This window comes from Cornus florida, unplaced genomic scaffold (genome assembly GCF_030987335.1).
Source record: "Cornus florida cultivar Cherokee Brave unplaced genomic scaffold, ASM3098733v1 CherokeeBrave_3.0.0_Hap2_Chr06, whole genome shotgun sequence".
In the NCBI taxonomy this organism is placed as follows: Eukaryota; Viridiplantae; Streptophyta; class Magnoliopsida; order Cornales; family Cornaceae; genus Cornus; species Cornus florida.
Window position 1 is genome coordinate 103,411,219 of NW_026775576.1, and position 14,202 is coordinate 103,425,420.

Consider the following 14,202-nt stretch of genomic DNA (forward strand, 5'->3'; position numbering starts at 1 on the left):
GTTGGCCTCGGGCTGAGGTGATCCCTTGGAGCTCAGCCACCTATCCACATGTCCTCAGATTCTCGAATTCCAGAGGGAGAAGGCCCTCCTCGAGGTCCTGCCTTCATGACCTCGCAGAGCTTAATCCCAATTTTATAGTCCGAGGTCCCCAATGGCCAAAAGGGGAGATTCGTAAAGCAGGTTAGCCGAGGTTGCTCCTTTCAGAAAACAACCTTGAGCGAGCAAGGGGGGAGGAGCCCATCCGACTGGAGCGGGGCACGTCCACAGTAGAGGAAGAGTAGCAACTCCTTCCTTGGCCAGCAAGTCCAATTATTGAATAGGTAGTTCGAGGATACCTATTCTTATTATGGGCACGCCAGGTGAGCGGTGTCCAGTTGTGCCTATTTTGCAGAAGTGGCGACACCTAAACAGCTATCATGACGCGGTCATCAACATAATTCACCCCTCAACAATCTCGATCAACGGAAATAACACTACCTAATGACCTTTTAATTTGACTCTTAGTATGCTTTTTTGCTTTCAATTCTTTGGAGGGAAAAAAAAAAATTTGTGGAGGGAAGAATTACTTGGGAAGAAAAAAAGGAGCTAAAATAAGGGAAGGAGATAGAAAGAGGAAGGAGGATGTCAGCCTCTGGTTTGGGTACAAAATTAGATGAAAAAGGGACCCTTCTCTTTTAACTATTTTTTTCCCTCAAAATTTGGCTTTTCTTTTTATGAATAAGTCCTTCCATTCCTTCTCCTTGTTCTTCCTATTCCCCTTACCAGGGGTTACATTAGCTCAATGGTGTTACTCGCTTTCCAAAGTAGAAGGTTAAAGAATCAAATTTCTATAGTGTATTTTTTGTTAAGGATTAAAAAATTAAAATTAACATAAAGTAAAATAAATTTTTTTTATTTCTTTCTAACTTAACAAGAAACTTATTCATACGCTACTTTACCTGTAAATAGACTTAAAATCCTCAATTTTTTACCTTAAAAGAAAAAAGAAAAAAAATACCATTACATTATAACCCTAATTTATTCTCTTTACTTTCAAGTTTGAACTAGTCAAGTGTGGTGGTCATGCATGAATGGAGACCATTGCCTCCACTGTACATCTAGATCTAGAGTGTTCTGGTTATTGCGTTGTAGGGTCTTCAAGTGACCCACAAAGTACGATATGGGTCAGCATTTTGAATTAATTTGGTGGGTTACTCGCTCTTGGTCATGTTAGAAGTTGCTCTGTCATATCACATATGGGCTGCCCCTCAGTGAAATCATTCTCACTTAAATTTCTAAAGAAACTTCTGACAAGCGTATGACTCTGAAAGTAACATTAGAAGATCTAATTAATGCTCTAGCCTAGCTATCACATTTGTCAAATATGAGCAAATGTCCTTTTCTTACTGGTGCAAAAAGAATTATTATTATTATTATTATTATTATTATCATTTTCAATTTTATTTTGTGAATTATATGATGCAAGATAGTGGTTGGAAGGAGGAGACGGAATCTTAATTATAATGGAATCATGTTTTAAGGAGACATTTAGATTTGATCCTCCAAATCTTTGATGCTCTTCTTGTTAGTATATATACGTAGTATATGGTTTCTGAAAGATAGAAGTCATCGATAAGCATTAGTCTGATCTAAGAGTCCCACCATTATTAGGTTGAAAAATAATGTGTGATGTCAACATATCTGCATGGAATCCACCATGGAACATAAAAGTCCCAAAACTCCAAAAGAAAGCATTTCAATTCTTAAGGAGGCTCAGCATCACTTTAACACGCGCGTGTATTACTAAGCACTATCTAACTAATGGCATTCCAAAAAAAATCTTGAGGCACCCCAATTCCTAGTTTTTTTTTTAAATGCTACTTCTATAGGAAGGGAGACGTTGTTTCTATGGAACTTGAACACTCGGGCTTTAGTGGCGGATAAATATTACTAAGTTACAAACTTACAATCCTAAAAATAATTAATATTAAGATTCATTTTGTGTGTAGTTAGAGATATCATGGATTTCCTTCTTGAATTCCTATTTTAGTTCCTTTCCTTTTCTTCCTCCTTTAGTTTTTTATGAGACCAACAAACAACTAGGGTTGTTGGATTTCAGGACTTATACAAACAATTTTTTTATTCTTTTTTTTTTAAAAAAAAAAAAAAAAAAAAAAACAATGATAGCAGTGTATGTAGAGGGAGATCTTGTGCATCAAGGAACCTTGATTGAGCAAGAAAGTGGTTGATATTTGATCCTCCAAATCTTTAGTGCACTTTGGAGTTGGTACTATCAAATATTCTCAAGTCCTCTAGCAAATTGCAATATAGCATAATCTCTTATGTAAAGAAAGAAGTTAAAGCATTATTGGGGGACAGTAGATATGTGTGAATGAGATGTCAAGTTGTCAAACTTAATTATAAGGGGGTCCATAGAAAATGGGAAACCACACAAACACATGTATACATACCATATGATGAGGGCAGGGCCCAAATTAAATGACTCTTCATGGCAGTTAAGTGGAGTTGGGGTTACCGTCCCTAATCAATAAATCAACTAGTTAGGTACTGGCATCAAGTGGGTCACGCATTTATATCTCCTTATATATCTGCCAAAAAGTAGAAAATAAAATTAAAATAAAAATAAATATTTTTGAGGTTAGTCAAACTCAACTTGATTCAAAATTATGAATTTTGTGATTCATTCTAGTTCCATTAAATAAGTGAGAAAAAATTATGAACTTTATTTATAAAAAAAAAAAAATTAGGTTAAAAAGAAATGGTATCTCACATACGAATCAAATGTCAGATCAAGGCAAGGAAGGAAAGGTTTAGGAGTATAAGCGTGGAGAGCTATCTCGAACAGTAGGTATAAAAGAGGATAGTGATTGAAATAGTGACTCTAAATGTTGTGACTGAGAGACGAAGAAGACTGAATTGTAGTGGACCAGAAAGTCTCACTAATATCTCGGTGGTGCTTCTTTTTGTCGCAAACATGGACATTACAGTTCTGTAATGACTAACTCAGATAATATTGTTAGAACAACTCCAATACTCTTTCATTTGGGCTTCTCAAACTCAAAATATGAGAGTAAGGTAAAAAAGGCCTCTCTAATTGGTTATTACTTAAGCTCTTAAAATTTGAGATTCTCAAATTTCTTCTCATATATGGCAGCTGCAAAATTTTTTTGACAAGTTTTTCATTTCTCAAAACGGTGCCTTTTCTCACCAGTCATTACCCACTCACATCTCTATAATATATTATATATATAATATACATATATTATATATAATATATATAAATTTCCGAAAAAAAAATTATATAAAAAAATTAATTCACAAATAGTGGTAAAAAAACTATAAATTTTTTTTTTTTTTTTTGACTAAATATTTTAGATTTGTACTTCTTTTTAATTAGGTTTAATTTTAGTTTCCTTCTAATATTTACAACTTGACTTGGAATGTGCCTAATATTAATATTACTAATACAAATATGAATGGTGAGAATGGTAGACTTGGTAGTTAAAAAAAAATAGTGGTTGTGTTAAAAAATAGCATTTTGTGTTAAAAAATAACATTTTGCGTGAAATGTACTATTGGAGCAAAATTGCTAAAATGTAACATTTTGGCATTGTAACACCTGTCAAAATATAGATTTGACATGCAAAAATAAGTTTTAGCATTGGAGATGCTCTTAAACTCAACTTGGTTTTAAAATTTTATTATGAACTTCTATCATATTTTGCTCTGTTTATTTATTATTTATTATTTTCCTTGTTTAATACTCAATGTGCAGTGGATTAAATGGACTATGTTTGATTCTCAAAAAAGACAAATGAATATATATATATCCATGAATTGAAAATGAAAAAGTTATAATGAGGTACACATCATTACAACCATACCATTATTCTAACCTTGAAAAAATGTACTAGGTTTGGTAATGTCACAATCTCATAGTGGCCTAAGAAAGTTCTGTTAGAAATCAGCAAATGTAATGTTCTGTACAAGAACATTTGGAAGCCCTCACAAAGGGTTCAAAAGGGTTTATTATGAGTTACTTCATTACTACCATCCTCTAATTTTTTGTTTTTTTTCACTACATTCAACAAATTTAGAAAATCTTAGATCAAGTGAAATATATAAGGAGGAACACGACAAGTAGATTTTTCTCTCTAAAATCTAAAAGCATTTATATAGCGTCATTCTCGATGTCAATTTTCATCCACTTAAGAGGCCTCAAGCTAGGAAATCTCATGTCTCCTTATCGTTTCGTCCTCTGCATTAAAGTTCTTTTCATTTCTCTGTCAACTTTAAGGAAATGTCGGAATATGTAACGAGATTGAGTTATTGAAAAATGGTCCCAAAAGCCCAAAGAGAGAAAATGTCAGTGTTGGCCAGCCAACCTTTCATGATCATGCTACACAGGTCGGCTCAATCTATCAAAATCAGTCTTGGACAGTTTACACTGTGTTTCTCACTCTGTTTTTTGTTTGTTAGGTACATATTGCTCTAAATTCACCACACTTCATTCAATTGTACCAACTTTATTTGCTACAGTAATTTGATTAACAAATTTACAACAAATTCAAGCTATTACTAATATTTACTAAACTTTAGCATCATAGTTTTGATGTGGGAGTGATCTCTCTTACATTGAGCATGTGTCTTGCAGCAGATATAAATATAATTTTATAAAAAAAAACTAACCATTGTTTGACACACCCTATTGTAAAATCAGGCTTCTTAACAATGCGCATATGTTGCTTAAATGGACTTGAGAACTCGGAGTAATTCTCCTGGACAATGCAGTTGCAACAAGCTCCATTCTTTTCTCGTCAAGTTCTTTTAATTTTCTCGTTACTTCTGCTAATTTTCCAGCTAGCATCGCTGATTCACAGCGGAGTATTCTGATCTCATTATCAAGTCTGGCAAGAATAGGATATACAGCTGCTCCACCTTGGTCTTCTTCACTTGCCCTAAACAAAGTTGGTAGTATCTAGCAACAAAATTTCAGGACGAATTAGTTATGTACGAAATCCATGGAATAAGTTGAATAGAGGGTATCTTACACACACACACATATTATGGATAAAAAATGTTCAGAACATATTTTTGAACAGTTCAAGCTAAAGAGAGCTTCCGACATATATATTGAAGAATTTAAACACATGTTCAGTACATAATTCACATTATTAGACTTCAAAGAAAATAATTGAGGTGGTGTGTGAAGCATTTAGGATAAAAAATGGGGCTCTTCTAAGTCGGGAAGAAAGAGACTCGCATTTTACTATAAGATATCAAATAATAAAAGGCGACAGAAATATATACACCAGTTGTGATAAATAACTTTATGTAATCATTCAAACTCTGTGAGGCACTGGTTAACATTATTTCATACAATGGAAGTTTACTTCGTTCTTAGATCATAAAGCCTTGGAGCTAGCATATCAATAGCCAAAAGCACTTGGATAAGAGGCATGCAAACTGAGCTTCCTTTTCCCAGTAGCAAATTTGTGTCAAAGCACAAGTTGCCAATAAGCTTGTTGATGCACTTAACAATAGAATTATGTTGACGAACATGTCTGCAACTGTAAACGAGTTTGATTCTTTCAAAGATTATTATCGATATCATGAGAATAAGAAAGAAAGAACTATGTGTCAGCACTAAAATCTCAGGGGCAAGTTTACTTTTAAGAGGAGATCCATGCAGACAATAATGAGGTGCTTCATGTAAAGTGCCTTATTCACACATGGAAAGTAAAAACAAAAAAAAAAAAAAGAAGTCTATTTTTACTATAGAAGTGGTAAGGATTAATTGTTATGCATGTGAGGAAACTAGAAGTTGTCATAAGCATTGCATGAGAATGCTAATTAAGACTATTCAAGTTTAGGGATCATTAGTAATTATACAACCAAATTACAACACCCTTTGCTAACACAAGCTTTCTCAAATGCAATTCAGTATTATATCAGCTGATTGACTATAAGGCCACTACTTGGTGGAATGGTAAAAACTTGTTCTGCAAAGCATTCGAATGTGGGTTCAATTGTTAGAGCAGTCAATTTATGCAAATCTTATTTAAAAAGTTTTTAAGTTAGTCTCCAGTCTGCCCCTCCAACAACCCTGTAATAGTTATAATTTTTTATATATATATGTACATATATATTAAAGTTATAAAATAATTCTTTTATTTCAAAAAGTAAGTGGGCCCCACTAATATATTAAAAACATCACAAAGGCCATAAGGCCATTACACAGACTCATTTCTCTCTCTCTATTCTATCTCTCTATAACATTGGTTTTTCTTATTCTTTTCACCATTCAAAGTTTGATCCCTCCTTTAGCTTTGAGATTTTGGTAGAACCTTGTGAAACAAAGTTGGAGAGCTCGTCGAGGCCGTCAATTTGATAGGAGCCAAGCACAATTTAGCCAAGCCTAGGGATTTCAAAATTAGGGCTTAAATTGGGGGGTTTTCTTTCAATTGAGGTAGGAGTGCTTTAATCCACTATTTCTTAGATTTCTTGTGAATTTTCTCCTTTAATTTGACTTTAAGCATGCTAAATTTTAATTTTTTGTGATTATGTTTGTTACGGTTATTTATATTGATGGTGATAAATGTGTGTTATGTGTTAATTGGGCTTATTAGTATGATGATTTTTAAATTGTAAAGAAGCATGTTTAGTGTTGGTTTGTTTTCATGATTTCAATTGCAATGAAAATTTATGTTATAATTATGGAAATAAATTTGTGAATTGTATATTTAAATTGCTATCAAAATGTGGGATGAGAAAATGAGTTGTGTATTTTTAGTAATTTATTAATTTATTTGAAAAAGTATGTGGGAACATTATAGTTGAATTGATGAAATGAAGCATAAAACATTCATGCATCCATTGGGGAAGAAATAGGGGGGGAACTGTTTTAAAATAAATGAATTTGTTCTTGGAAAAAATATTTTTCTTAAAGGAGTTTGCGAAAACCGGATGCCTAGGAGGCGCCTAGTGGTCCGTGTTGTTAGTGTAGTCTAGAAGGGAGTATGGTTGAGCTAACTAGGCTGGATGCGACAGCTTGGAGGTGCCTTGTGGTCGTGGATAGTTAGTCAACCCTCCATTCGTGAAGCCTTAGAGGTGCCTTGGGTCGGATTACACTAACGGTTTGGTTGTTGAAACGGAATTGTTTCGGAAATGGGGAGCGACATTTGCATGACATTGCACTTCATGGCATTTTAGTAAATCTGTGATTGGTTGACATTTGCTACATATTTGTTGTTGTGGTTGAGAATATGTTTTCCCCATAGTATGACCCCGTTTCTTTTTACCTCTTCCTTATGTGGATTCACGGGGTCATAAGAAGAGTGTCTTAGACACTTCCTACTGAGCTTATGCTCACCCCATTATTTTTAACATTTTTCATAACACGGAAAAGAAGTGACGGACGACGATCCACCACAGGTTTAGACGAGCTTGGAGACTCATTTTATTTTGCTATCTTTTGTATTAGAACTCTAATATTTTGTAAATGTAATATTAACTATTTTGAGAAGCTTTAGTTTAATTGGTACAATGTTGTAAGTTATGGACTTTTAAATTTTAGCTACGTTTTATAGACTGTATCTTGATGTAACTTTAGTGTGTTCCTTGTTTGGATGAGATGGAGGAACGGAATTTTTGTATATATGTAGTCATTTTAGAAATGTGATATAATATCTGTATTGTGCGTTGGCACAGGATAGGTTATTTTTTTTAAGGCCAGTGAGGCCATTGCATTTTTTTTGTATTTCAACAGGTTGTAGAGGGACTTTTTCTGCGGAGGTCATGCCGAAATTTTATATTTTTATTATTATTTTTGGTATCTTTTCGGGTCGTTACAAACCCAATTACGGGTGACCATTTATTTTGTGATCAATTATTGGCTATTCCTCAATCTTACAGCCTGATGCCAAGGCAGTCATGGGAATGAGTTCATGTCTGTTAGAAGTGGCAGTGTTCTTGGATGACATGGAAAGCTATCTGATGCAGAATAGAGGCTTAGCTCTAGCATGTGTGCCAACAGAATGTAATATTGTTGCTTATCCATTGAGGAAATTTGTTGTTAGGAGGAAAATCACTTGCATTTTGGTGTTCATTTTCCTTCTTGATTGATGGAAGTTGTTGACGAGAATTGTACAATCTAATTCCAAAGTAATTAAATTTCTTCTGATAGTTGCCGAATCAAAACAGATATAACACATACTTTCTGTGTAAAAAAGTTCATGCTCATACAAATATGTGTGCTGCTCATTGTTACTGATATTACCATACTATACCATAAATTAGGAGAACATACCTCATTGATGGCGAGTAAACATGAGTTATAATATTGCATTCTGGATCTAGACAATGTTATACACTTTGATTTGGGATCCTTTGTTCCTCACAAGCATCACAGTAGAGCTCCTCGGAGTCATCCTCAACAAGAGAGTTAGTTGGTGAAGATGAGGGAATGTCTGTGACATTCGAGCTGAACACTATGTGGTAATGTCACAAGACACTGGACGTGGAAACCAACACTGCAATATACACAACAAAGGACAGAAGCATTGAAAATAGCACCACAGACATCGCATTTGTTGTCAAGGCTTAGGCTCTTGAAAAAGGCAAGAGGGTGCTCATGAAGTCCGCATTTTATAGTAGGCATTAGGAGAGCACAGTCTAGGTCCAGGTTAAAAGAGCACTCATGACAGTAGAAGGTGAAGCTGCTGCAAGTCTTCCAGCAGGCATCACACCAAAACCGGACAGGCATCACATTCAAAGGTGGACGTGGGAGGAGAGAGAGAGGGTGTTGTGGGTGAAAGGGATGTTGGATCTCCAGGGGCAATTCAGTACATGATTTGTGGAGGAAGAAATCGCAGGCAACAGACCCATAGACTGGTCCTAAAAGGGGCTGCTCGCACCCGGAGCAGGGAATTCAATTCTTCTTGTCATATGGTGTCAGGGGATGAGGGTGGGTGCAATCTTGAATCTCCATCTCTCTTTCTGTGTCTCTAATTATTTCAGATGATTGAAATGCAAAAATTTTGACAGTTTCTTCTTAGCTTTGTTGACTGAACATAAGTTTTAGGTCAAATGCTGTTTCCACACATAAAGGAAAACTTTTTGTTCGTCATTGGCTCAACCCAAGAGACAATCTCAAATATTTTATGTGCATTGTCTAAGATTCACAATAAATTATGAAATGGCAACTAGTATCACACTATCAAATGTTCACATGCTCATACGAAACAAATTTTCAACTACAACCATTCAAAATGAGACTCCCACAGTCAAATGTTTCAATACAACCACTCAAAATGAGAATGCAAATTTGAGTAAGATTTTGTAATCTTTTTATATTTTTATTCAGTCCACTTCTCTATACATCCTGTACAAATATTAATTGGTAAACACCCACATAAAATAATTTTAGTAAAAAGAAAGTTTTGATCAAGGAAGTATTATTATTATTATTATTATTTTGATAAGTAAGTATTATTATTATTATTATTATTATTATTTTGTTTTCTTCCTTTAGGACAGATGGGGTAGGAATTGAGGTAGGATATTATAGTTAAACGGAAGGGGAAACTTCAAAGCAATTGCCATGATAAAATATTAAACCTTCAAGCAATTGGAATATATGATAAAATATTACTTGGCAGCCTTCCCAATTTTCAACTCTTATTGTTTTTCCCAACAAGTCAAATCATAAGAGTTATCCTCCTCTCAGTACTTAAATAAATCGATGCTTAGCATATTTTATCATATAAGTGTAAAATTATAATGTGAAATTCATTAATTTCAACTTCCATATCTTTCCAATTTTATGCAAAATCATCTTTTTGCTTCCACAATTTTTTAATACTACGTACACAAGTTCATGTGAACTAAAACAGACTTTAATCATCTAAACATGCCTATCATGAACTTAAAAAAAAAAAAAAAAAAATGCACAAACGATTTAAAGAATTTGTGGAAAGCCTACAATGAACATTTATTCATTATTACAAATAAGAATAGGTAGTAAACAAGAGAATATGGGAATTTTTGTTTCATATTCGTTATCTTTTACAACATAGGAGGGAAGGGATTCGAAAACGGTCTGAGAAATGTGGATGGATTGGATGAAATCCCTCCCCCACGCTGAGATGATAGATACTGCAATCGTTCCTTCTCAAGTACCTCTAATTTTTTTGTTTATTACCTCTAGACTTGCTGTTATTGTCTCTGATTCTCCGTATAATACAGCCATCTCCTTGTCTAGTTCTGCCAGGGCAGAGTCTACAAAACCATCTTGTTCCACAAACTTTTTCAACATAGTAGGTGAAATATGGCAAAAGTTATTAGACCAAATCTTAGGGGAGGTCATTGTACTTAACCCAAAAGATAATAAACTTAAATTGACGCTAGCCACGTGCATGAGGCTCAGTTTCAAACTTGTGACATTCACGTCACAATGAAGCAATATTATTGTCGCACCAAGAAAATTTTAGTTTGAAATGTAGTACTCTATTAAAATTAATAAAACAAATATGGTGTTTAAATTAGGGCAATTCAACAATACTGTAAGTAACAAATAAACAAAATGATATCAAGTTATCATATTCAACCATAGAAGTGGACATACCTCAGACACACCACAGTAAACATGAGCAACAAAATGGCATTCCTCACAATGGTAAACGGATTGCCCGGGTTTTCTTTCTTGTTCGCAAGCATCGCAGACGAATTCATCAACATCGGAATCGTCTTCAAAAAGAGAATCAGTGAGCGTCAGCGGATGTCTGTGACACGAAATCTGAACTGTTTGTGGCAACGTCGCAACACATTGAACGTGGACATTGAAATTACAAGGCACACATCGGAGCACAAAGAAATTGCAGAGCGAACCACACACTTGGCATTTGTGATCAATACTCAAGTTGTTGAACAGAGCAAGAGGGTGATCGTGAAGTTGGCAATTTAGGGTTGGGATTAGGGAAGCGCAATCGATGTCGATGTTGAAAGCACAGCCGTTGCAGTGGAAGGTGAAGCTCAGATTGGTCTTCCTACAAGCATCACACCAGACTTGGTTGGAAAGAAAAGGGAAAACAGGGGGTGGTTTTGGGTGGAGAGAGAGAGGGTGTTTTGGGTGGGAAGGGTGTTGGATTTGTGGAGGTAAAAGTTGCAGGCTGTGCAACCATATCCATAGACCTGATCCAGAAGGGGTCGATCGCAGCCGGAGCAGCTGAGTCCAGTTTTCCAGTGACAAACCATCAGTGGGTGTGGGTGGCTACAATGCTTAATCTCCATCTCTCTCATCTAAGTCAACTGTAGAGTTGTTTCATATACATATATATATATATATATATAAAAGGACAATGCCTGGCGACCTACCTTTACTTCAATAATTCAATAACAAAATAACACGTCAACTTTAATAAAACATACTTAAGCCTATTTAAAAATTCATATTTAATATTATATTAATTTTAATTTTGAGCCAATATCATGTTTGAAGTAATATTAAATAGTGTCAAAACATTACCAGATTTGGACCAAAACCAATATCATCAATTTGGTAACGTTGGATGATATAGGCACGACAGCGGTCCAAACACATATCAAATTACTGTAGCATAGAGAACAGATATATAAAACCTATTTTCTGTGTCTCTATTTTCATATCAAATTACTGTAGCATAGAAAACAGCTATATAAAGCCTATTTTTGAAAAGCCTATTTTCTTTCTCTTCCCGCAACTGTTGAAAGAGCGATTCTAGAGGCGAATCGAGAAACCCTATCTTCGTGTTTTGGCAAGCACAAATCTTTCCCCAATCTTTGTAAACCATCTCTTTCTTAGATCCCAAGTTCTGCTTGCCGGCGGCGTCGAAGTTGATGGGGGATGAGACAGCGGAGAAGACGACATCTCTCGCACACCACCCCTGTGCTTCACTGCAATCCGACCAATTAGACATTTATCTATTTATTTATTTTGTGTCTTTCTTGGTTTTCCCCTTCTCCAACCTGTTGATGAATGGTGATAAAGGTATTCAAATCTAAGTGACGAATCTGCTGCTGAAGAATGGATATATATATATATATATATATATATACACACACACACACATATACTATGCCACAATACCCAGATCTGTTATTCAAGTGATCCTTGTGGGTTCTGATCAATAATGTAATTATGTAATTTTTCCCCAATATGAAAAGCCCTAAAATCATATTTTTAAGCCTTGTATTGAATTTCGCAGTTCACATTATTTGAAAAATACAATGTTAACCTAATTTTAATATAAATTTATGACTTATTATTTATTTTTTTTTGGAAACATTCCGTCATACCAAATATGTTTCGCAAGATTCAGTTTCAAAATTTTCATAACATATTTTCGTTACCAAACATGGTTACAATTTCTACTAAAAACATATCAATACCAAAACGGTTGATTTCATATCATATCAAACCATAATATATAGTGTTATCGCGATCCAAACGAAGCCTTACCTTTATATACTCCAATAACAAAATAACAAATCAACTTTAATAACAAAACTATCAAAATAATAATAAATAAATAAATAAATGTCAGAACCCGTTTTAATTAAATAATCACCCTTTCACTTTTTTCTTCATGAAATTCCTCTTTTCTCTCTCTTTAATCGATTTCCAAACCCACGTCCTCTTTCTCCACCCCATCCTTCTTGTTACCTCCACGAAACATCATTAATCAATGAGCAAACAAGTCAGATTCGTGTTTGGGTTATTTTTCTTTTTCCTCTTCTGCCCCATTGAACATATATCTATGCAGGACTGATTGATATTGAGTCGAAAGTGGTGGATGACAGTTATATGTGCGCTAAGATTGATATGCCAAGTCTAAACTCAAAGGATCTAAAAGTATGGGTGAACGAGAAGAAAGAAATAAAGTATGAGGGAAGAAGCAAGAGCCTACCGAAATACTAGTATAAGGGACAGTTGTACGGAGGCACCATTGAAGAGTGTCCGGACTGTGATGTGGAGCAGTTCAAGGCGGAGGTGAACCATGGTGTTCTCTGGATTACTATGCCGCTCAAAGACAAGGCCAAGGGGAAGATCAGATTGAAGAAGAAAAGTGATGAATTGTTGGATCAGAAAAGGGATGAGAAGGTTTGATCCATCTTCTCATCGATTTGGGGGTTTTGGGTTTCTCTTCAATTAATCGATGCTAGCTTTTGGGTCCTTTAATTTCAATTTCTGTCTGTTTTTTTTATGTGTTTATTTTTGGGTTATATATATATGTGTATATATATATATATATATTATATTATATATATGTTGAATGTATGAGGAGGGCACGGGTTTGGGAAGCAATGAAAGATAGAAAGGTGAAGAAGAAGAACAATGGAGAGAGTTGGGAATGGATGAAAGAGAGAGTGAAAAGAGAGAGTTTTTACCCAATTAAGACGGTTTCGATACGACTTTCTTCTCCATTGTTGGTAACTTGATGTGTATTAGAATAGCTTCATCCATGTGCAAATCTTTAGTGGCAAATGGATTTGCGCATAAAAAAGATAGTTTTCTACATGTTTATGCATTCAAGAAGTAACATGTTTTCTATATATGCTATAGGGATGGTAGCCGTTGTAACGGCTATTTCATACCGAGTACATTGATTTCCGTTGTTAACGGAAGCGCTATGTTGGGCCATAAGTGCCTCACACTTGGATTGGATCGTCATGTATTAACCGTAACATATGTTGGGGGATAAATGCCTCGCAGTTTCATTGGATCACCATGTATTGGGCCTATCCTTATAGCCCATTGTAGGTGTTTCATGTTTTGAATTGGGCCTATCCTTATAGCCCATTGTAGATGTCTCATGTTTTGAATTGGGCCAACACGTCATGTTATACAATTGCTCAAAGTTTACAAAAAAATCAAAATAAGAAAGGTAACATGTTATGATTCATGAAATGTGTCATTGATTAAATTGTCATGAGGCGTGGGTGAAGGCGAAAAGATTCAAAAACAATTGAGATTGGATCTTGTAATGTAACACGTTTAGATTCATTGTGGAGGCCAAATGGCTCCAAATAAAGCCTAGAAGATGGGAAGATTCAAAATCAATATGGAAAGGAAGTTCAGTGTTCATAAAATTGACAAAATGAATGTGACCATAATTGTGTCCATGTTCATAAACGAAACCCAAGAATACAACCAAAAACATGCCA

The 14,202-nt window shown here is 34.9% G+C and overlaps 1 protein-coding gene and 1 long non-coding RNA gene across 3 annotated transcripts; one reads left to right on the plus strand and one right to left on the minus strand.

The window, feature by feature from the left end:
* Positions 1-4,492: 4,492 nt before the first annotated feature.
* Positions 4,493-11,954, minus strand: LOC132314743 (uncharacterized). Its single transcript, XM_059813566.1, has 3 exons — positions 11,673-11,954; positions 10,625-11,269; positions 4,493-4,978 (listed from the first exon to the last, which is right to left on the minus strand). Exons 1-3 carry the CDS (start codon positions 11,952-11,954, stop codon positions 4,706-4,708), a joined length of 1,200 nt encoding a protein of 399 aa, XP_059669549.1. The 3' UTR covers positions 4,493-4,705.
* Positions 6,117-8,184, plus strand: LOC132313527 (uncharacterized). Of its 2 annotated transcripts, none has more exons than XR_009483434.1 (2): positions 6,117-6,469; positions 7,769-8,184. It is a non-coding gene; the product is annotated as an uncharacterized LOC132313527 (long non-coding RNA). The 2 variants fall into 2 exon arrangements; XR_009483433.1 differs by having other exon boundaries at positions 7,915-8,184.
* Positions 11,955-14,202: the final 2,248 nt, after the last annotated feature.